The sequence below is a fragment of the Podarcis cretensis genome (genome assembly GCF_951804945.1).
Source record: "Podarcis cretensis genome assembly, chromosome: 9".
NCBI classification, from domain to species: domain Eukaryota; kingdom Metazoa; phylum Chordata; class Lepidosauria; order Squamata; family Lacertidae; genus Podarcis; species Podarcis cretensis.
Genome location: NC_137178.1, coordinates 58,748,688 through 58,772,744, shown reverse-complemented (window position 1 = coordinate 58,772,744; position 24,057 = coordinate 58,748,688). Strand labels below are relative to the sequence as shown.

At 42.6% G+C, this 24,057-nt stretch overlaps 1 protein-coding gene and 1 long non-coding RNA gene across 3 annotated transcripts in view; both read right to left on the bottom strand.

Moving 5' to 3' along the window:
- Positions 1-24,057, bottom strand: part of LOC307223680 — a 116,849-nt gene that overhangs the window by 780 nt on the left and 92,012 nt on the right. The window lies entirely within an intron of this gene.
- PDGFRL (platelet derived growth factor receptor like) lies at positions 78-22,585 on the bottom strand. 2 transcript variants are annotated; one of them, XM_079989823.1, is made up of 6 exons: positions 22,273-22,585; positions 19,011-19,290; positions 6,479-6,630; positions 4,082-4,375; positions 2,950-3,089; positions 78-1,015 (listed from the first exon to the last, which is right to left on the bottom strand). In XM_079989823.1, the coding sequence occupies exons 1-6, from the start codon at positions 22,328-22,330 to the stop codon at positions 827-829; spliced, it is 1,113 nt and encodes a 370-aa protein (XP_079845949.1). In that variant the 5' UTR covers positions 22,331-22,585; the 3' UTR covers positions 78-826. The 2 variants fall into 2 exon arrangements, with proteins under 2 accessions (XP_079845949.1, XP_079845950.1); XM_079989824.1 differs by lacking the exon at positions 22,273-22,585 and adding an exon at positions 21,962-22,066.

The following is a 24,057-nucleotide window of genomic DNA, read 5'->3' as shown; positions in this document are numbered from 1 at the left end:
CCGAAATTAAGTACTTAACCCGCGGTACTACTGTATAAATATAAGAAAACTACTTTTAATATTAAATCTACAAATGCTTAAAACTTGCAGAGTATTTTATTTGTTTGATACTTATTTTACAAATGACAACAACATCAACCATTCAGGCTGCAGCTGTCTATTATACCTAAAGATGGCATATTAAAACACATATATTGTACTGCAATTTCTACAAAACTTACAATGACTAATTCTGCAGGGGGAATAAATTTTACAGAGCAAACTAAGCATTACATTCCAAGCTACCAGGAGACATGTGCATCTATGTTACAATTGATATTTATTTACTTTTCATGTGTGCAAATTAAAGCGCAAGGCTAATTTTAACGTTAACTTAGCTAGCTTTTATCTCCTAATGACAAAAGAATATTGTGAGATTATGGCTTTGAAATGTATATTTCCTAAAAAGTGACTTGAGTTATATTTAATGCTTAGCATTTATATAGTGCTTTAGTGTTCAGAATGTGATGGAGACTTATTTTAGCACCCTTTTGCAACCAACCCTGTGTGGTAATTCAGTGTTTCCATAATGAAGATAGGATGGTCATTTCTCTAAGGCAACTTTGAGTGATGGATATTCTAGTTCCTGGTTTGGTTTCTAAGCCCTTGTGCTACACTTGCACAATAACCCTCATTTACAACCACATGCTTGCATTTGTGTTGCTCTAAAGTAAGAATGAATTATATTAAGATTTGTTTCCACTTATCTCAAGTTCTGAAGGCAAAGCTTGCCAGAAGCAGTCCAGCAATACATTTCCTGTTCCGTCTTGTCCGAGAGCTCAATATGTCAGATGAGTTCAACATAGGCAGCTACTGTGGTCTGTCCTCGAAGGTTCTGAGCTATACAAATATAGTTTCCACCATCAATGGTCTCAAAATCTTCAACGGTAATAAGGCTCTCGGAAATTCTCGTGGTGTGACCAATTCCTCTGTCGATCAGCCTCCAAGAGTCTTGGATAACCACAGGCCTTTCATACTAATGATTGGAAAACACTTAACATGAGATAGTAATCGGAAGCATTTCTGTAAACACAGTACTTAATTTTATTAACAGTAGTTTACTTGCTAGCGTAGGAGTTTTAATCTGAAAAGCAGAGCTATTGCGGAAGATGCTGAGGCTGCTGGTTTTGCAATAAGAATCCCAGCTGTTCCCATACAATGAAAGATGTGTTTGCTGCTTCTAGGGCTGTCTTGTTTGTTTCTGCCCTTTTAATCTGAAGGGGAAACATGACCATTTAAGGCTGGCCTCTCTTTGTATTCATGCCAGATGAAGATTATTTACTGGGGAATTTTTAGCACCTATATGTGACATGCCGCCAGATCCTAGCTAGGCACGTTTAACTGGAAGTAAGGCCAGCAAAGTGTGGCAGCAGATTACAGCCTTAATACAACATCTTCCATACTTCCTTAATGGTATTTTGTCTAGTTTAAACACCTTTGGGAAAACTGGTCCTATGATTTCTTTTGGGTCCAGATTATTTGGTACAGCTGAGTCTGGGACTCACCAGTGTAAGGTGATCAAGGATGTAAAGATGTAAGTCTTTTAAATACCACCTTTGAAAAGTTAATTGAATCCATGCAGTGGGTGGAACTTCAGACATTTGGTATGTAGTCCTGCCATCTGTTTTGTCAAGAGTTAAAGTGGTTTTAGTGGGATTTATGCATGAGAGATCATGGGGCAGAACTGTGCCACTTCAGACACAGTTGTGGTAAAAATATTCAAAATATCCAAGCACCATATTGCAAAGGAACAACTGACTCTACCACCTCTCAGAACCAGAAAGAGGCTTTGGAACAAATTGCATTTTATCCTAATGCCCACTATCACCACACAAAATAAAGGAAATGTCCACAAATCAATGTTATTGTGTTACTAATCAATTTTAGTAGCCACATATTGCTAAACTGATGGCATGGGTTGTGCTTTGAGACAGGATGAGAGTTTGTGTTGCTGTAATAACTGCGTACACCAGCAGCTTCACAATTATATTAATCTGTGAATTTACAATAATATATTGAAAAATAAAAGGAAACCCGAAAGAGTCAATTACTGTTCTACAGAACAGTAGGTGAATATAACTTGATTTTCTAAAATCTAGTGGTGAAGAATCAAAGTGCAGAAGGGAAATAACCCTCAAAATTTTATCAGGATGTCCTAGTAGAAAAATGTTGTGATAGATTATAATGATAAGCGCGCTCTGTAAAGCATATTCCTTATCTACTCATGTAAAAGGTAAAGGGACCCCTGACTGTTAGGTCCAGTCGCAGACGACTCGGGGGTTGCGGTGCTCATCTTGCTTTATTGGCCGAGGGAGCCAACATTTGTCTGCAGACAGTTTTTCTGGTTCATGTGGCCAGCATGACTAAGCCGCTTCTGGTGAACCAGAGCAGCGCATAGAAACACAATTTACCTTCCCGTTGGAGCGGTACCTATTTATCTACTTGCACTTGGATGTGCTTTCAAACTGCTAGGTTGGCAGGAGTTGGGACCAAGCAACAGGAGCTCACCCCATCGCGGGGATTTGAACTGCCAACCTTCCAATCAGCAAGCCCTAGGCTCTGTGGTTTAGACCACAGCACCACCCACGTCCCCTTGTGTCTACTGATGTAGATAACTTTATAGTAGTCCTTTTGTTAGGCTTTTGGGGCATAGACTTATCCAAAATATGGATGGCCAATTTTGGGCCAAATCAGGCCTTTGTGTATAATCTTTCCAAGCTAAAAGTGGCAGGGGAAAAAAAACCAGATTACCAGTCAACATTACCCTCTGCCTGCATCGTTCTCAAGACTTCAGCAACTTTGTAGTGAATAAGCTTTGTTTTCATGCCTTCCAAAATTTCATGCTATTCACGTCATTTTCTATTTTGGTTTTTTTTTTTTAGAGAAATAAGAAAACAAGCAGCAGTTTACCTTTTGCCCTGGATATATCCAATTAAACTCCACTTCTACATCTGGCTCCCCCAAAACTGTGCACAGAACACTGATATCATCACCACCTTCTGCTGTACTGGATGATGCTTTGATTGTAGTTGAAGGCGGGCCACTAGGGACTGGTTCAAAGAGATGGGTGAGAGACAATAAAAAGTGATTCCACATTTTTAATAGCCTACCGGGTTGCAGATGGACCAGCTTGACTTGTAGAAATCAGCAAGTGAAAATTCCACAACATAGAAACCAAGATCACCAGCTGCTAATAGTTGCATTCAAGTTACTGTCAACAACATTTACGCAGGGAGTAGAAAAAAAATACTGACAATTTAAAATTCTACTCAAAATCAATTTTTAATTCATTATTGTTCAACCCCACCCAAAAGACACACAACTCTCTTGTAATTTGCTCACAAATTAGCTGCAACTGCTGTTTGGGGGCAAAAATATTTGTTGGTGCAGATATATTACTGTAGTATTCTAATCTAAGGCTTCCCTTGGTTTTAAGTTTTCTTTAACATAGCTTGTGGAAAATGTAGGTATTGCGTAAAGATAACAGAGAACTGCTATCTTCCGCCTCAGTTTCAAAACAGATATACATTCGAGGTTTGGAAAGTTTCACTATGCTGATAATTTTACTTGGCTGACTTCAGAAAACACATTTGAATGTGTTTTGCTTGTGGTGAAGTAGCCTCACCATAAGGTAAAGCAAAGGTAAAGGACCCCTGGATGGTTAAAAGTCCAGTCAAAGGTGACTATGGGGTTGTGCTCATCTCGCTTTCAGGCCAAGCGAGCCGGCATTTGTCCACAGACAGCTTTCTGGGTCATGTGGCCAGGATTGATGAAATTGCTTCTGGTGCAACAGAACACCGTGATGGAAACCAGCGCCATTTACCTTCCCACTGCAGTGGTACCTATTTATCTACTTGCACTGGCATGCTTTCGAACTGCTAGGTTGGCAGAAGACCACAGCGCCACCCACATCACCATAAACACAGATCACCACTGTGTTAACCTGTGTGGGAAATTACTCAGGGCCAGTTTAAAGCACTGCGAGAGTGTACAGTAGAACTTGCTTTGATGTTAGCCTGAGCCATTCGGTTAGTTTTTTTACCTTCCACATAAAGCAACTGGTACTTGATGGAAATCTGAGGTGCTCCCCACGATTCTGCTCTGCAGTAAACCACTCCCTTGTGATCGGATGTTGGATGCTTATAGATAAAACCCTTCTTCACGTCATAAATAATGTTGGTTCCATCCACTTGGATTTCTTCGGCTGGGAACTCCTGGTGCAATGAGACTTTCACTGATGGGCTGGTCACTCGGCAAGGAACTACCGCTGGCTTATCTGGGTTGAGGTAGACAACTTCAAAATAACTGGCAGAAGGAACGAAGAGCTCCCCTTTATCTGTAGGAAGAAGCAAGGCAAGGGATATTAATCACGCACCAGTCATTACCATTTTAACCAGCACCACAGCAAAAACATCAATAATGGGAGAAATGGTTTATTAGCAGAAATCTGATTTTTACCAACAATAACATTACCTTTAAGAGTAGTTTTCTAAAAGAAAATGAATGAACTAATTTAAATATATAATGGCTTCAATGCATCTCTAATTTGCATGTCCCCTGTAAACAAATGCCCGATCTATCAGGGGTAAACAAACCACTCTTGGGAGACTAGTGAGCCTTGTGAAACACACACCCCAAAGTCACATGAAGACTGGCATACATGAAAAGTGGATAACAAGTTATCCAAGCCTGACCTAGTGAGAGAGGCAACCATAGTACCTCTGCAAGAATTACATTTTCAGTTGTGATTTCAAATACTTAGCAATTGAATTTAAACACTAAGCCCCAAATCACTAAGCCTTTATTGAATGTGGCCAATGTGCTCAGCAGGGCCTCTCAGACTGCAAATGCAGCCTCCATAACGCACTGCATGCAGTTTTAAAAGAATCCTAACAGCATATTTGGATCTTCCAGCATAAGTCTCAGAATGGTGACTGCATTTCTGAATTTTTAAAATAACCAGATCTTTTCAAACTGAGCTGTTGTACTGACTTCACCACCTAGAATCCTCTACTTCTGATCAGAATCCGTACTGGTAAAAGGTAAAGGACCCCTGGACGGTTAAGTCTATGGGGTGCGGCGCTCATTTCTGCTTTCAGGCTGAGGGAGCTGGCGTCTGTCCGCAGACTGCTTTTCCAGGTCATATGGCCAACATGAATAAACCACTTCTGGTGCAGCGGGACACTATGATGAGTGCCAGAGTGCACGGAAATGCTGTTTACCTTCCCACTGCTGTGGTACCTATTTATCCACTTGCACTGGCATGCTTTTAAACTGCTAGGTTGGCAGGAGCTTTGACAGAGCAATGGGAGATCACTCCATCCCGCAGATTCGAATTGCCATTCTTGTGATCAGCAAGCCCAAGAGGCTCAGTGGTTTAGACCGCAGCACCACCCACAGCCCCATATCTGTACCAATCATGATTTGCAGACCTGGTATCCTAGTTCAAGGGACGCGGGTGGCGCTGTGGGTAAAACCTCAGCGCCTAGGATTTGCCGATCACATGGTCGGCGGTTCGAATCCCCGTGGCGGGGTGTGCTCCCGTCGTTCGGTCCCAGCGCCTGCCAACCTAGCTGTTCGAAAGCACCTCCGGGTGCAAGTAGATAAATAGGGACCGCTTACCAGCGGGAAGGTAAACGGCGTTCCGTGTGCTGCTCTGGTGCCGGTTCGCTGGAGCAGCTTCGTCACGCTGGCCACGTGACCCGGAAGTGTCTGCAGACAGCGCTGGCTCCCGGCCTATAGAGTGAGATGAGTGCACAACCCTAGAGTCTGGCAAGACTGGCCCGAACGGGCAGGGGTACCTTTACCTTTACCTTTATCCTAGTTCAATCACCGCTCTTTACGCAGTGCATTTTCACCTCACATTATTGCTCCTTATCTTGCTTATTCATTAGGGACACCTACCCCCCAACCTGGTACCTGTCAGATGTCTCATCAGCTCCAAGCAGCTCATCCAATGGTGAGGAAATTAGTCAAAAACTTACAGCTTGAGGAAGGCTGCATTAAGGGAAGATGTGCATGCAGTGACTTTTTAACTTCATCCACCACTGCACACCTTAAATAACCATAATGTGTCTGACTGTAAATTTTCTCTACAATTTTCTCTACAGCAGGCACTAATTAACCATTCCTCTTTTTTAACTTGCTTTGATCTCCAATAAAATATTTTCAGTGTAAACAAGAAGCTTAAATAAGATAACGTATCACTAAAAGACGAAGACTGATTGCATAAGCAAACCCAAATACAGCAGTGCTAAAAAATGAACTGCTTTGAAAAATGAGCATGTAACTAATGAGCACAAAAGAGGGTATAATCTGCACTATCAGAAACACTTGCTGCCCACTCGATACAGGGATACCGTGAAGTGCAAAGATGAAAAAAAAGATAGCATTAAGGAAGGACCTTTCTACCTCTGGAAGCAATGAGCCATTCCATTACCTGCAAAAAAGATGTACGTTGAGCCCGTTTTGGTCTCATCCTTCTTGCAATTGTAGCCACTGCATTGCAGGAGCCAGCAGCTGTATTGACCAGTGTCTGCTGCAGTGGCATTTGCCAGAATCAGCTGCCCATATCTGTCATGTTGCCTGATGCTAGCAAGGACAAAGAGAAAGCACAAAGTCAAAGGTTATGGAGGACCATTTCAGTCCAAGAACTACATTAGTTCATGGCAAAGTTTATTAGGGCAACATGCTAGTGGCAGGTTCACATGACATGCCAAGTGAAGGTTTATAAATCAAGGTCTGGTTAACCATGGTTCAGAATGATGGTCTGAACTCGGCCCTAATGGCCTAATGGCGCCAGTGACAGGGATCTTCTACCCGCTGTGCAAAAGGTGCACCAGGAGCAAGAGCCACTACCAAGGCTGCAGCAGGGGGAAGTGGAGATGGGGACTTGGAGCCCATGTTCCTTCTCTTCAAGATATCAGCAACCAGTGTTAGAAACTGAGATATGAAAGCCAGGAGCAAAATGGCACCTTAAACCTAGGTTATGGGCACAACAATGGAATGTCTAAGCACACTTTTTTTATAACAAGAAATTGAAAATGAATGAACTGCAGCTAAAATCTTATACAGGTAGGTAGCTGTGTTGGTCTGCTGTAGTCAAAACAAAATAAAAAAATTCCTTCCAGTAGCACCTTAGAGACCAACTAGGTTGGTCAGATACAAACTTCAGATACAAACTTAGTTGCTTTCTAAGGTGCTACTGGAAGGAATTTTTTTATTTTGTTTCGACTAAAATCTTATGTTCAATTTTCACATGGTCTAGTCCTCATTTGAAGACTGCAAAAAGCAAAGCCATACTTCCCCTGCCCGCCCCCTTAATATTCTTATGAGGGTCCCTTCTCCAGTCCTCAGGCAGAAAAACGTCCTCCTTTCGTTCCAGCAGTGGAAGTTTTAATCTGAAATCTTAGGCGCAGTACTGCTCTCAGGGCTCAGAAACTGCTCGCATTAATGAAACTCCCTGTCGCAAAATGCACCGAGAACAATGGGAGTTTTGAATGCTGGCAGCAACAGAGGGAAGTGGACACAGGCCAACCTCTGCTGCTGGACTTCAATATACCGTACAAAACACCCAGGCAAGGAATTTGGAGACTTCCAACAGAAACAGAAATGGTAGCAGAAACTGCCATTGTTCACTTATTCATCCCATGTCCAGAACTGAAATCAAGCTAGTAAATACAATCAATACAGTGGTACCTCAGGTTACAGATGCTTCAGGTTACAGACGCTTCAGGTTACAGACTCCGCTAACCCAGAAATAGTACCTCGGGTTAAGAACTTTGCTTCAGGATGAGAACAGAAATCGCACGATGGTGGCGCAGCGGCAGCGGGAGGCCCCATTAGCTAAAGTGGTACCTCAGGTTAAGAACAGTTTCAGGTTAAGAAAGCACCTCCAGAACGAATTAAGTTCTTAACCCAAGGTACCACTGTATTGGCCTAATGTTAGTTTTCAGTCGTTTCCCTAACATACCAGCATGGCTCTCTGCTACCTTTTTAAACTGTGACCCAAAAATCTCCACATAGTTGTAACTGGACCCACGCCAGTAGCAAAACGTGTCTGGTGCCTGGCTAATTTCTAACACTGATCAAAACATAAATACTCTGCAAGTGTTTGCATGACCAAAGCAACAAATACCACCAGACAATTTATTTCTGTTTCTTGGCACTCGATATAAGAAAGCAAAGGCGATGTCAGTAAGATTGCACAGGGCAGCATTCAGGTTTCATGTCCTCTTTTTCCAGGACACGTCCTCTTTTTCATGGGTAGAGTCGTCACAGAGATCCATTGTTAAAAGTAGAAGTCGGCAAATGTGCTCTCTCTTTTTTTCTCTTCAAAATATGGCAGCCCTATGACATATGCCCTGGGCACTATTAAAAAACCTATTATTATTATTATTATTATTACTGCTGCTGCTGCTGCTGCTGCTGCTGCTGCTATTTATCAAATTTCTATACTGCACTTTAACTGAGGATCACAGGGCAGTTTACAGTATAAAAACACAACCATGCACAACACAGTAACAAACAAAACCAACAATCTGCCCCTCAACACACATACACAATTTCAAAGGGTATATAGATGGTTTTATTAGCCAAAGGCTAATTGAGAGGGTGTGGTGCTTAGGCTGGCAGAGTGGTTAGATATGGTCATTTGAAGAGAAGAGGATCTCTTTCCCAGTTGTAACTCTATATATTGAGCACATAGGAAGAATAAAATGGGTAGGAATCCCTCAGCTGTTTACTTGTGAATCCTGCTTGGCTTCTTGCTTATCTTTGGACCTCATAGGAAGGGGCTTGGCTGGTAGCAGCCATGGGACGAATACTTTGCATGAGCCCCTTTTGGGGAGCTAACCAAAAAAGTGAATAATGTGATTGTAGCTTAGGAATATATGCCTGCAGAGAAAATGGCAAGATATTCAATACTGTACTGAGTATCTCTAATACAGAGAAGCAGTTGTGCCTGAACAATTTTGACTCCCCCAGTTATCACAGTCTGCTAAATATCGTTAGAGCACCACTGAATGAGACAAATTAAGGTCAGAATTAATTAGCAAACCATACAGTTTGATTGGCTCAATTCTTTACACAATAAGCCATCCATCAAACCCTCTACATATAAGCCATCCAGCAATCAAAATAACCAAATAACTTTCCAAGGAAATCCATAGTGTATCCCTAAGGAAGCTAAATAATTAGGACTTTGAAAGAAATCAATCTCTTCCAGAGTTTCCTTCCCACCCACATATGCACTGATTCAGTTCATGCAAAGCAAAGCTAGTTCTATTGCGGAAATGCCAACATTCTATTGTCCAAATCCCTACACAACCTGGGATATCTTTTTGAAATGTTAGTTCCCAGTAAGAACCCATTAAGTAGCACAAGATAAACTCGTATGTAGATGTATCAGTGCTGTAGAAGAAAGCCTAGGTGTGTTTTTTAATTTTAGGCAAGCACTGCGCTAACACAGAGTTTGATGTTGGGTGAAACTTTAAAAAATCATAGAAATTTCAGCCCCACCCCTTTTTAAAGGCAAGTTTCAAGATGCTAGAAAGGCATGCTTGACGAAAGCAAAGAAGTTTCGACCACTTCAAACCAGAGTTTCAGAGCCCCTCTGCATAGTTTGTTGTCTCTCCCACTGTTTAGCAGAAGCATTAAGATATTATGGAAAATAAACAAGGAAATATACTTAATATGCACAATTTAGAGACATTGCAGAATTCAGTTTTCTCACCCCAAAATTTAGATTACTGTGGTATAAAATTTCCATTTAAAAGCGAAGTATAAAAAAACCTCAGCCCTACTATAAGCACTCTATCAGCAGCTACCAGCTTCTTATATCTAAATTATGTGCAGCCTAATCCTATGCTTATTTACTTAGAAGTAGGGTCTCAGCAAGTTGATCGTTCTGAAACCAGTTCATTGGACTTCAGTGTTAATCTGAAAATGGTTCGAATTTCTGGTGCAAAGGGTTTGAACTGTAACAGTCCGAGAAGAAGAAACAGAATGGTATCTGAGTTGTTTGTTTGTTTGTATCCATCAACACAAACAGCCAGCTTCAATAGAAATCTTAGTTCCTTAGGTCATTAAAACAGCCTGCAACCCCCTGCTGATTAATCTGTTGTATCGGCAACTGTCTAGGATGCTAACTGTTTTCTGATTAGCCCGCTCTCCTCTTTAAATGACAGTAGCTCAATTCAGAACTTCTTGCGAGGCCAGCACAGGGCCAGATGGTCCTGCTGTGCTGGAATTATGGATATACTGTCTGCTTGGGACTTACTACCCTTCGCCCCTCCTTGAGAAGGCATGAGGTTGGGTGCAAGTCTCCCCTTCTGCAGCTCAGCAGCATGTATCCAGACACACATTTGTTCTTTTGCATGAGTAAGTGAGGTGTAACCATACACAATGGAGAATTAACCACCTATGAGTTCTTTCTCAAACCTTTACATTTCTGTCACTGGCTAAAACCATTGACTAAAGCTTGCTTCCTGGTAATGAATGCTTTGTAAGTCAAAAGCTTGCATGTTTACCAAGAATGTTGGAATAATAAGAGATATCCCTTAATCTGTTTCCTATGCCCATGAAAATTGCCTTAATTGGTGATGCACTTAACTTATCAAAGCATCATATGTACAGTAGATCCTGAAAAACAGGTCCACAAATTTCAGACGCACCCCTTTCTTTCTCAACTTGAAGTATGTCGCTAGAGAAATGCAAAATGTGGGAATTGGCAGAAACTGCTCCAGTTGCAGTCCATGATACCTAATCTTCTAAAGACTGACTGACTGAATGAACAGAACATTAATAAGAAGTAGCAGCACTTATATGGAGAATAAAGATGGAGGAAACAAAATTGATCCTCAATATTGATAAAATATGCCATAAAGCAAATTCATATTACACCCTTGCATATTCATTTGATTAATGTCACTATTTACAGGAAATGGGCACCAAATGACTAAAGATGCTGGCAAGTACAGCATCTGAATACCACTTTAGCAGTGGTTAGAAGTAGCACACATTGAAGCCGACCATTGGAATAATAGCTTTGCAGTTTAGACAGACAGATGTGAAAGAGGACATCCCAGAATAATGACCACATCCACACCACACATGAAAAGCACTCTTATACCACTTTAGCAGCCACGGCTTCCCTCCTAAGAATCCTGGGAACTGTAGTTTAAAGTGCTGTGAACTGTAGCTCTGTGAGGAGCAAACTACAATTCCCGGGATTCTTGAAGAAAGGCATGACTGTTAAAAGTGATAAAAATGTGTTTTTAATGGATTTGTGGATGTGACCAAAGACTCATAGTCACCACTTCAAACAAGCTGACAAATACCAACTTGAAAGGAGGGTAGCTGCAGTAACTTGGAGTTTGTAGGTTAACAGATCATATGCTTAAGGGCTAAACCTTGATGAACATATATTAATCACCCTATAGTTGAGTATCATCATGCATTTATGATTGTGAGGGCTACTCAGTTCTGCAAAGGCCAAGGGTAGATTCTAATGATTGGTCTGCAGGTTGAATATCACGTATGTGCAAGTAGTTACTGAAGTAAGAACACAAGGATAACTAAGGAAATAGAAGCCGACGAGTCAAGGACAGTTTCCCATGACGGTCTATCTTGATTGAGATGAAGCCAAAACTACAAGGAGATGAAGGGTTTCACCCTCACAGACTCTGGGAGAAAAGGTACTATTACAAACAAGAGTGATGAAATTCTTGATACGGGAGCTTGGAGATTTCTTAGTGCTGAAAGAAGCAAACAGATCAGATATATTATTCATGTCATCAGTTCTTGCAGAAGAACTAGTAGTGATGTCAAATCAGCTTAATACGTCTTTGCAACAGCAAAATGCTGCCCAACACCCACAGCAAGCTCTGAATGACTTGGGAAACAGTGGCAAAGGCTTATTTATTTATTTATTTTCTATACCACTTTATATTTTTAAGAAAAATCTCAGCGGTTTACAGCATATTAAATCAGGGGTTGGCAAGGTTTACCTCGCCTGGGCCAGTTCACTCCGACAGAGATCGCTCCATAGGCTGGATTGCATCTGCGCAGACGTGACTTCCAACGCCTGCGTCGACACAACTTCTGGCGCCACGGAAGTGAGTCCCTGCTCTGCGCCGGTTTAGCGCAGCGTGCAGGGGCTCACCGAGCAGGTGGCTCGGTTTAGGGGTGTCTCGTGGGCCGTTTAAACGACCCCCGTGGGCCACTTGTGGCCCATGGACCGCAGGTTGCTGACCCCTGTATTATATCAATAAATCAATAAAACAATCTGAAAAAGTCAAATATACAGCCAAAGCAACATAACAGAAAACTAAAATATTATCTTAAAGTATTTCAAAATAAAACATTACAAAGGTGGTCAACTACAGAATGCATATTTAACATAGTAGGGCTGGGTGAGTCTGCCCCCTAGGCCAGGTGGAAAAAGCCTTGCAGGGAGCGGCCTTCAGCACTCACAGCCGGGCGATGTTCCTCCAGCCCCATGAGGAGTCTCTCTTGTAGGGCTGGATGAGTATGGGCCCTGCTCCCTAGGTCAGGTGGAAAGGGCCTTGTAATGTGCGGCCTTCATGCCTCACAGCCAGGAAATACGTACACCATATGTACACCATCAGCATGGTAAGAGATGGTCATCCTAAGTGTTGCTTCTGGGTTTTGAGGGGGGGGGGGAAAGACTGCCTTCTGTTCAGAGCACTTTTGTGGGAAAGATGAAATTGAAGGTGGAATCATTCATGATTAATGTAATGGTGATCTTGATGAGCGCCAATTAAAATCAAGTGTGGCATGCCAGCTTTGGTAAACCTGTTCAGGATCACAATAATATCCTTCTACCAGGTTCTTTGCCTAGTATAGCTGGAACCAATTATTGTTATATTAATCATAATCAAGAACATTCTAAAGGCTGAAATATGAAAAGCCCAAAGTATCTGAAACTGTAGTCTCTCATGGTTCCAAATCATCCAAGTGAGACTTTCCCTAAACTATCTGCAAAGGCTGCAGCACCACCTGAATACTCTGTGCCCAGAGATCTGCATCTCATGAAGAAAATGACAGGATGATTTAGCTGAAAAAGCCACTGCAAGAGTAATTACCTGTGCACCATGGTATAGCTAGTTACTGATGGAAGCTTGAAGATACTCTTTCATTGTCTTTCTGTTCTTTGCTTTCAAAAAACAACGCACCTTGGGATTTCCCAGCTGGGATTTCCCCCAGCTGTATCCTGTCACAGACTGTTTGCCACACTTATGGACCTTCAGAATGTGCTGAACCAGCTGAAGGAAAGGTAGCAGCATATTACCAGCCTCCTCATGAGGTAGTATTTGCAGACTAGTTTTATGAAGTGGCTATGGGCCTTCATGACAACCGTGTGAGTCATCCTCAAGAATGCATCTGGCCAGCCAACCAGAAGAGCCTCTGAAGTGTACTTCCTGGAGGCAGTCAGCATCCAAAATCAGGTCCAGTCCTAGGATTGGGCAAACAGCAGTCCGTGTGGTCAGATGGTCCAGGGGTCAGGGAATCTGATGATCATGGGGTCAAGAGCAAGAATCAGCAAGGTAGGGCCAGGAGCTACAAGCATTATTACCAGCAATTGACTGCTGCTGGAAGCTCTGCTTAAGAAGGCTGAAGCCAGATGGTTCTCATCAGTACCTTCTCCACCTTGAAGGCTGGGACACTCCTTCTCCCCCTTCAGGCTGCTGTTCAGCAGGCGAAGCTGACTCCTGGCCCACAACAGACCTGAGTGCAACAGCACTCTTCCTGCTCTTGATTCCCAGAAACTGCTGTTCAGAGGCATACTGCCTCCAATAGTGAAGGCAAAACATTGCATTATCCCCCATAAATTTGTCTAATCCTTTTTTAAAGCCATCTGAGTTGGTGGCCACCACCTCACGTGGGAGCAGATTCCATCTTGTATGAGAAAATTCACCCACCTGGTTGGATTGCAAAGCTATTCTTTCAGAACTTCAATATGTACCGCTACTTGCAACCATAACTGAGAATGTGGTACTCAACCATAACTGAGAACATGGTACTTCATACTTGGTAGTGTCTTCAGTTGTTTGGTGAATATGTCCTGTTATATAATAGCAACATGAACTACATGCTTACAGTCCTACTAAATGTTTACGGGCTTGCAATGGTCAGCTCTTTGGCATTTTATACGTTTGTTGGGCTCAGTTTCCTCTCCTCCATCTTTATTTTTCACTTACTATGTTGCTTTAGGCACATCAGTGGAAGAGCAGGGAAGTGCTATAAGCATTACTCACTTTGCCTCAGTCATCACCTTTTCATTTATGGCACTTGAAATCAAAGGATATACATTAATATGTGATTCACAGCTATGAAACTACATGCTCCCTTCTACAATAAAAATTCACTATGTCTTACACAGATTTAATTTTGCATTAAATTGTGGAGGTATTGAAGAGACATCGGTGATGCAACTTTCCTCATGCTAGAAATGTATTATTGTACGCCACCCCAATCTCTGAGCCGTGCAAGATTCCAGGGCTTCTAGCTGCTTACCTAGAGTTTAGTTTCCTTGGAACGAGGGAGAGCATACCCTGTATATGCAACTTGAGCCTATGATGGAGGGCTCGCTCACAGCTGGGGGGGGTGGGCCTCCTCTTACTGTGGCTGGCCCAGACGGATGCTTATTTGGCAAGGGGAAGCTGGAAAACCTGGAAAATGATCCTCCTTCCCCTTTCTCCATTTTTGGAACTGTGTGCGACAGAGAAATCCTGGTGAAATCCTCTCCGAGCAAAGTTGAAAAGGGGAATTGTTGTTGCTTTCTTCTTCTTTGGCTTCCTTCAATGTCTCAGAGATCAATTAAAAGTGGTGAAGAGATCAGAACACCACTTCCTTCCCTTTTTGGGAACAGATGCACTTTGGCGTATTGCTTGCTTATGTATTTGTGTTCTCTCTCTCTCTCTGTGTGTGTGTGTGTGTGTGTGTTTGGATCTAAAGGAAAACATACATGTTTACATCATATGAATACATAAAAGGGGCACTGCTGAATACAATCAGCTACAAAAACTGAGTCCTCTTTATACCGAAAATGAAATACCTGCAATGAAAGAAATGTGATGCTGACATACGAAGCACTTTGTATTTATCCCTTCCTGTAATTTGGAAGGAAAATGTAGCCAATCCACTTTAAATTATTTAACTGCAATGGTTCAGCCGTCAAAATTTTTTTAAGGAAACTTGTGGACTATTTATTCTTTTATTTTATTATTTAGAGCCTTAAACTGCAAGCATTTACTACTCAGAAGTAAGTCCCATTGAGTTCGATAGGACTTACTCTTTATTATGTGCCTGATCATTATCAGTTTCTTCTACTACCACTACTACTACTATTAATAAATAATAATAGTAGTAGTAGTAGTAGTAGTAGTAATAATAATAATAATAATAATAATAAAAATAAAATAATAATAATAAAATAATAAAATAATAATAATAATAATATCATACAGTCATAATACTTCTTAGAATTCCTCAAATGACCTATTACTCTCTGAGGAGATCTACTTAAGGTTGAATGAAAGCCAGATACATACACAGACAATTTTACTATTTTGGAAATATTATTTCTTCTCCAGCCTCTTTCAAACTATGTTCTATGTCCTTCATGAACAAATGTGTTAAGTTGTGTGTGTACGCAAACACATGTTGGGGTGTGTGTGACAAACTGGGTCTTTGCCCTGGGTGACAGAAAGCCTGCTTATAATAACAACCCATACCTTGTTGTTGTTTAGTCGTGTCTGGCTCTTTGTGACCCCTTGGACCAGAACACGCCAGACACTCCTGTCTTCAACCCATACCTAGGGCTATTATAGCCCTTGAACAGTGGGATATTCTGTTAAGATTCCACCCCACCCCCAAACTCACAATAGTATTATGGTGTAAGTTTGGCAGGCCAGATTCTACTTCATCATGTACATGGAATGTCCTCTTGAGTTGGAAAGTACACAGGGGTGCAGAGAGAGAAAAGGAGCAGCAGTGTCAGAGGGAAGTACCAGAAATAAACACGGAGATAATTACAATGAAGCTTAGATGTATGCAAAGTAATTACAGTGACCATTCACAATGTAACGTAGACAAAGATCCTGGCATTTATAAGTTAATAAAAACATACAGGATATCTAGTTCACAATTATAACTTTGTTAACATTTATGATGCCACAGAACTTTTTGCTGCAGCAGACTAACATGGTTACTAACATGGGGAAACCCAGCCAGATGGGTGGTGTATAAATAAATAATACTTATTATTATTATTATTATTATTATTATTACTCCTCCTCCTCCTCCTCCTCCTCTAATAGTTCCCTGAGGAGAGGGATTGATTGTTAAACCACTCTGGGAACTGCAGCTCTGGGAGGGGAATAGGGGTTTCCTTACAACTCTCAGCACCCTTAGAAAACTACATTTAAAAGTTCAGTATTTTAAATGGGTAACCAGATGCTGAGACTACTGAAGTACTAAAAAATACTACAGAGTCCTCATTTCAAATTTACCATATCCTTTCAGGACATCACGCCTTGGAAAAAAAGGTCTTCGTTTGTCAAAGTACCGTATTTTTCGCCCTATAGGACGCACCGGCCCATAGGACGCACCTAGTTGTTTTTTTTTTTTTGGGGGGGGAAATCAAGTAAAAAAATATGATTTCCCCCCCCCCCCCGCAGCTCTGGGAGCAGTGGACAGGAATTCCCCCACCTCCCGCAAAAGCCCACAGGAGCCCAGCGTGACTCCTGCGGGCTTTTCGACCAGGAGGGAGAAGGGACTGAAACGGCCAGTCAGTCCCTTCTCCCTCCTCGAGTAAAAGCCCCCAAGAGCGGCGCGCTCTTTAAAGGGTGCGCGGCTCCTGCGGGCTTTTCTAGGAGGTAGGGGAATTCCCCCCCCCCTCATAGAAAAGCCAGCAGAAGCCGCGGAGCCCCTTTAAAGAGTGCGCGTCTTTTGCGGGAGGTGGGGGAATTCCCCCATCTGCCGCAAAAGCCCACAGGAGGGTTGGAGAGTAGCGGGAAGGCGTCGCGCACCGTCCTGCTACCCCCCATCCTCTGGGGCTGGCGATGGGGAAAGCAGCGCTTCCCCCACTGCCAGCCTCGAAGCCGGGTTGGAGAGTAGCGGGAAGGCGTCGCGCGCCTTCCTGCTGCCCCCCATCCTCTGGGGCTGGCGATGGGGGAAGCGCTGCTTTCCCCACCGCCAGCCTCAAAGAGCAGACTCTCCTGGCTTCAGCGGAAGCAACGCGAAGCCTCCAGAGCGCAGGCTTCGGAGGCTTCGCATTGCTGTCACTGAAGCCAAGGAGCCTGCATTCGCCCCATAAGATGCACACACATTTCCCCTTCATTTTTGGAGGGGGAAAAGTGCGTCTTATAGGGCGAAAAATACAGTACCTCGCTTACTTTTATAGTCAGGCATTTTGGCATTTTGGTCTAATACTACACAAACACATTAAAAGTACAGTCAGTTCTGCCTTTACATAATTATTTATTAACTCCCTCTGGCCAAGGCTATGTGACAGTATTATTTCTGGTGAAATCTGCCATCTAGTGGTCAGATATGCTGCGGCTCAGTTAACTGCATAATAAAAACAAAACCATTTGGAATAATTGCAATACTGTACTGGATCTGGCCAACTAATGTATTTTCTAACTTGAGTGTGATGGAAGTTCATCAGAGATAGAGGGATGTCGTATCTTGGAAAGCGTTTGCATTTTCTGGCTACCAAGGTCTGTAAAACCTCAAACACTTCTTCCATAACATTATTTAAACTACATTTCAGAGTAATTGGTACTTGTAGCAAAAGCCACAACATCCTATGGCAATGAATTACCGGTATATGAGCTTGTAAAAATCATTATTATCCCAATGTAAGATACCAATCACTATAAACACAAATAATGCTAACCATATATATCAGAGTTTGACTTACACATCTTGTTATTCAGCAATGTATTCATTTATTTCTAATAGTAATTAAAATTTGGTGACTCCCCTAGGGAATCACCGCCCCCCCCCCAAAAAAATGTTCACAGTGAGGAACAAAACTTAGATAGGGGCCCTTGTCTTGCAGCTAAAATTCATCTACACTTCTATCTTAAGAATGCTATTCTTGTTAGAAAACCCTATCTTGAAACAGCAGGTGCAGGATGTATCTAGAAAAAAGCTTACTTCACACAGTTTGCAATATGGCAAGCTAAAAGTAATTACAAATAAAGACTACTTTCCTAATCTAGTCTAGAATGTTGACAAAACATTCTCCTCTTGTGATAACATCTACCTTTTATTGCTATGTATTTCTTGGGCAGATGGGAATACAGTTACGAACTTAATTCATTCTGGAGGTCCGTTCTTAACCTGAAACCGTTCTTAACCTGAGGTACCACTTTAGCTAATGGGGCCTCCCACTGCCACTGCCACACAATTTCTGTTCTCATCCTGAGGTAAAGTTCTTAACCCGAGGTACTACTTCTGGGTTAGCAGAGTCTTTAACCAAAGTGTTTGTAACCAGAGGTACCACTGCACACCCAATAAGAAACTTACATCTGAGTTAGAAGACTAATTTCTGTAAACCACACGTGTGAAACAAGACTACCGCTGCACTCCTAAATCCATTCAGAAGTCCTAATGAATTATTTGGACTTACTTCCAGATAAATATGCACATGATAACACTACACCTACAATTCTTTCAACAAAGAAGTTTCCAGATATTTCATCTGAGCAAAAGCCCCTGTCCCCTCTATTTAGCTTGAGTTCTGTTTTAGGTTAAATTCTATGGAAACAACATTGGCAATGGTCTGTCATAAATCCCTCTGGTCTGAAATCTTTTCCCCTTCTCTATACATTCCAATATATTTTACCAAAGGAACATCAACATTTGCATTGATTTAAAAAACAACAACAGTAAAGTTTGGGGATAACTTTATTCATTTCCACCTTTCAAAGTCTTACCTGACCCTGTTGTGATCTGAAGGATGGCTCCATTCAATTTTATTTCCTTTACACCGCAGTTCTAAATTCTGTCTTGCAGAGAGGCTCAGAGTAGCAGCAGGTTTCTGAAAACGCCCCTTATCCATCACCTGTGTCATTATGGAATGGATTTTTGGAGAAGCATCTGTGGATTCTCTCTCCTTTAGTTTGGGAGTTTTGGGTTTTACTTTTTTGTTAGCGGGTTTAATCCTGTTCTCTCCCGGTTCCTTCGGACGCTTGTTCTTTGAAGGCTGACCAATAGCTATCACAAGAGAGAAGAAGAAAATATCATGCTCTATTTTGGGTACAAAAAAATTCCTGAAAGGGGTTTTTCACCTCACATATGGAAAGGAACCCAGAATATTGACACAGGATTAGCATTTGTAACCAATTTATTTTAAATAGGCCAAGACAGCATGGAGGGCTTTTGTGTGTATATACATCCTGTTCATTTTTTGTTAGTTCAGGATGCTCAGCAACAGGCAATTTTAAATCTGCATGGATTTAAATTAACACATGCAAATAAGCAATTACTAGGTCTTCCCATGGGATAAGATGACACTTCTGTGTAAAATCAATTATCTTTGCCAGAAGCTACTACTCTTAGTTAGCATTCATATGAACACGCAGTTGTAGAAAGAACAGCTGAGATTATAGGTTTGGAAGTTGACTTAGAATTCTAGAAAACCAAACTTGGTTTGTTCATGTAAAACTACTTGTAATCCTTAATTCTAATGTTTTTCCAAGAGATATATTCCCCTTTTAATTAGTACTGTATTATCCTTGTGCTAGCACCTATAAAAAGATTCCATGGGGAAATACTGTGTTTTGGAACAGAAACACAAATTACACTTGCAGTGACTGATCTAAGCAAGCTCATTCATGTATTGCTGGTCACTTGATACTGTACTGGGATAAATATGCCTATTTGACAATCTACTTAAGAACAAGGGCCACAGAGCAGGGTGGGAGCGCACATCTGTACTGGGCCTCAAGCTACCAGGTGACCCAGACTCTGAGGTTTCATTTCTTAAAAAGACAACGAGAAGGAATTTCCTGGTTCATTTTGAAGAAGGTATTCGGTCTTTCTCAGGGTAGGTATGTCACCCTAATTTTAGTCTCTAGAGTCAAACAATTGAGAAGGACTGCCTGGTTCATTATGAAGTTTCCCCCGCATGTTCCCTAGTAGGAGATAAACAGGACAGAAATTCAGTATTTTAGTGCAGCTGTGACGGGACAGTAGCATGCCCACCCAACAGCAAAAGCAGCATGCACTTTCCAACCAAGTTTTAATTTAATGCAAAAATTGTTTTTTCTTCCTGAGTATGCGAGCATTAAGAAAATCATATCTATCGTTAGCATATACATCTGTCAAGGGAGTTGGGTATTGCAGTTGCCCAGTTGATGTAATCCAGTGCTTTTTTTTCCTTAAAAAAATGTTTAGGGGTACTCTCATTTTCCTACTCATATTGAAATACTGACACCAAACTTAGATTCACAAAATGTTTAGGGGTATGCGTACCCCTGCGCCCCCCCCCAGAAAAAAAGCACTGATGTAATCCATACCTTCTCATAGCAAGCCGATTGCTATCAGTTTGTGGCTACTACACATTTCTAAATCTCTGGGTTTAGAAGGTGTTAGAATTTAATCAAGGCTTGGGGTGTTAAAAGCTAACTAAGACCTGTATGTACTGAGCTGTGTGCTAGGCATGTCTAGTGCCTTGGAATTAGCAAGTGTCCAAAGCTGTCAGGGCTGGAGTCAGACATAGGTCAGGAACAAAACCATGAATCACCTGAGGCCAGTGAAGTTAACTTTTTATTCAAGGAAACTCTTCTCTGAATTAGTTATGAGTTATTGACATTACTTAAATGTTTAGTTGGGGTTGGCGGTTATTTTAATTTGGGTATAACTGCAAACTGTTTATTGTTGTTGTTATTGGTTTCTATTGATTTATTGGACTGTTTGTTGCTCGTATTGGATATTTTGTTTTTTTAATGTTTGATGCTTTGTTGTGTTTTTATATATGTTGTAAGCTGCCCAGCAAGATGGGCAGGATATAAATTAAAAAAATATTTTTTATTGGGGGGGGGGGGAGGCAAAAAGACTTCAGCCCCTAGGAGTGATGCAATGGTTAGAACACCAGACTGAGCCCAGACACCCATCTTCAATACACACATGAACCCAGAACCAAACCAACTTAATCTTTCTCTCTCTCAATACATATCAGATACAGAGCATGGCCACAGCAGAACAGTTTAATGTCCTGCAACTCAGTCTAAAACTAATCCCAAAAAATAGTTTTGGTAGACATTTCTTGCAATATGACAATATTTTCTGCACCAAGTATCACAGAAAGGCAAATAATCTTCCTCGAGTTACCTGGATTGGACATTGGGGCATCCTAACAGACTATTAAAACTCGTGTGAAGTTATTATCGGATACTAGTCCCTTTGATGCTCACAGGGAGCTTTAAACACCGATCGATCGTGTCTTCCACTGGTGAAAATCACCAATTTTACCAGGATGCAGTGGCGTAGCGTGGGTTGTCAGCACCCGGGGCAAGGCAAGTAATTTGCGCCCCCTAACCCGTGGATTTGCGCCCCCTAACCCGTGGATTTGCCCTAACCCCAGATGTTGCGCCCGGTGCGGCCGGCCCCCCCTGCACCCCCCACGCTACGCCACTGCCAGGATGCTTTATGCCGTTACCCTATTTCACATCTAACTTGAATAGAAGTTTTGTTCAAACTGTAATACATTATTATATTAAAGTAACACCATGCGATATCCCGTAACATGACATTAAAACCTTAATTAAAAAAACAAGTTTTGGGGTTTGTTGGTTTGCTTTCAAAGCTATGTATGTGAGCCATGCTGAGCAGCACAGTCCTGTGGTAACTAAATGGGGTGTGGAGAAAAATTAAAAAACCCCACGTCCAAATTCTCAGCATTCTTTCCCGGGGCGAGGAGAGGTGGCAGCAGCTAACGGACTCCATTAATCTGAGGCACACTTGCTTAGCCAGGAGGAGAAGGAGGCGCTCTGCCAAGTGGCGGGAAAGGCGGCAGAAACTGGGAGGCGGCAGTTCTCCCTCGCCCCCAAAAAGTTTTATAAGTGCGGCGTGGCACGGGATACACGCCATGGGGTGGGGTGGGGGGTTTAAAGGGTGTTTTTTTTGAAAGGGATGCTGAGCGTTGGAAGGCGGTGGGGCGCGCGAGACGCACAGCGGCCACCCGGGCGGACTCACCATTTTGCAGCGTTTGGTGGAACAGCAGGATCCCCAGCAGCAGCAGCCACGGCTTCATAGCGGGAAGAATAGGAGAAGTCGGCCGGGAAAAGGGCCCGTCGTCAACTCGGGTGGGCGGGAAAGCGTCGGCGGGAGGAGGCCGAGGCAGGCGGCCCGGCTCGACTGAGGCGGTTGTGAGGGAAAGCGGCCTTTTCCTTTCCCGCCCTCAGGCCCCCCGCGATGCTGTCAGTCATTAATAGCGCTCGTGGCAGCGACGCCGCCTCAGGAGCGAGTTCTGGAGTTAAGTGGGGTGGAGGACGCCCCATTTTTTGTTAGTGAGAGACTCTCGCCCACCTCACCACACGCCCTCCAGCTGTCTCTCCTCCTCAGGCGCATGAGAACAGGGTGGTGGTGGTTGTTTTCAATATCTTTATTCCCACCAAGCCTGCGCTAATCCCATCCACATTGGCCTCAGCTGAGCTGGACTAGGAGAGGCGCTATCAGTCCTGGACAACACCTGTTTTTTAAGCAGCCGTTGAATTTCTGGTGCTGGCAGGTGCTTTTTATGGACTTTCATTAATGAAGGGTGTTTTAGTGCCCCCGCAGGAATGGTTATTGCAGAGTTTGGCGCCTAAGCCAGTGTTTTCCAAACTTGGGTCTCCAGCTGTTTTGGGGACTACAACTCCCAGCATCCTTCGCTAGCTAGGGATGGGAGTTGTAGTCTGAAAACAGCTGGAGGCCCAATTCCCATCACCCTCACTAGCTAGGGATGGTGGGAGTTGTATCAAAACAGCTGGGGACTAAATTCCCATCACCCCTCCCTAGCTAGGGATGATGGGATGAATGAATAAGAACTTTATTTGCCTTAGCCATTGGTCATAGCAACAAAAGAGAACAAAATAAAAGTTGAGTATAATAAAACACAGTTTAGGATCCTGAATCAGCTGTCAAACAGTGGGCCTTATTCTGATGGTCCCAGCTAAAAACCTTTCAACCTTTGTTGTCACCTGCTCCTCTTGATCTGCCAGGAGAAAAGACACCGTGGCAGTGGTTGGATGACCCGGAATGGACAATAAAAGAGGGGTGATAATCTCGTTCCTCAGGTCTTTGTAAAGAGTGCATGCCAGGAGGGCGTGTGCCACTGATTCAATGCTGCCATCTCCACAGGGACATAAGCGTTTTTCGTGTGGAATCTGTTGGAATCGTACCTCAGGTACAGCTGATGGCAGTACATTCAGTCTTGCGAGGTTAAAAGTGCGTCTATATTTTGGAATTGCTAGGTTGTGCAGATAGGTTGCCAGAGAATCAAAGTGGGAGGATGGAAAATGGTCATACCATGGGCAAATTTTCCTTATTGGTGCCAAGTTATTCTGACGCTCGATATCATTTAGGCATTGACAAATTAGACTGTTTTACTATAACCCACGGTGAGTAACTGTTGTGGGGATAAACCACAAGAGTGATGTTTTTGATTGACAATTTTAGACCAGGCACTCTTGTGACAGTCTTGTACCACTAGGAATATTAGACTGGGGGGATTTGAGTTTTGGCACCAGCAGTTAAATGTCCTACGCCAGATCCATAATTCTACCTAGGGGATATTGGCGCAATGATGTGTTTGGGACACAGGGTGGTATAGGAAAAATTTGCCTTAAGAACTTTGATGATGGGAGTTGTAGTCTGAAAACAGCTGGACCCAATTCCCATCATCCCTCACCAGCTAGGGGAGTTGTAGCCCGAAAACAGCTGGAGAGTAAATTCCCATCATCCCTTGCTAACTGAGGATGATGGGAGTTGTAGTCTGAA

Coding starts and splice junctions, on each gene's coding strand:
- PDGFRL (XM_079989823.1), bottom strand. CDS start 22,330: ATGAAGCCGTGGCTGCTGCTGCTGGGGATCCTGCTGTTCCACCAAACG. Junction 3,090..4,081: donor CCAGTTGCTTTATGTGGAAG/GTAAAAAAACTA, acceptor TCTTTGAACCAG/TCCCTAGTGGCCCGCCTTCA. Junction 1,016..2,949: donor GGATATATCCAGGGCAAAAG/GTAAACTGCTGC, acceptor TCCAATCATTAG/TATGAAAGGCCTGTGGTTAT.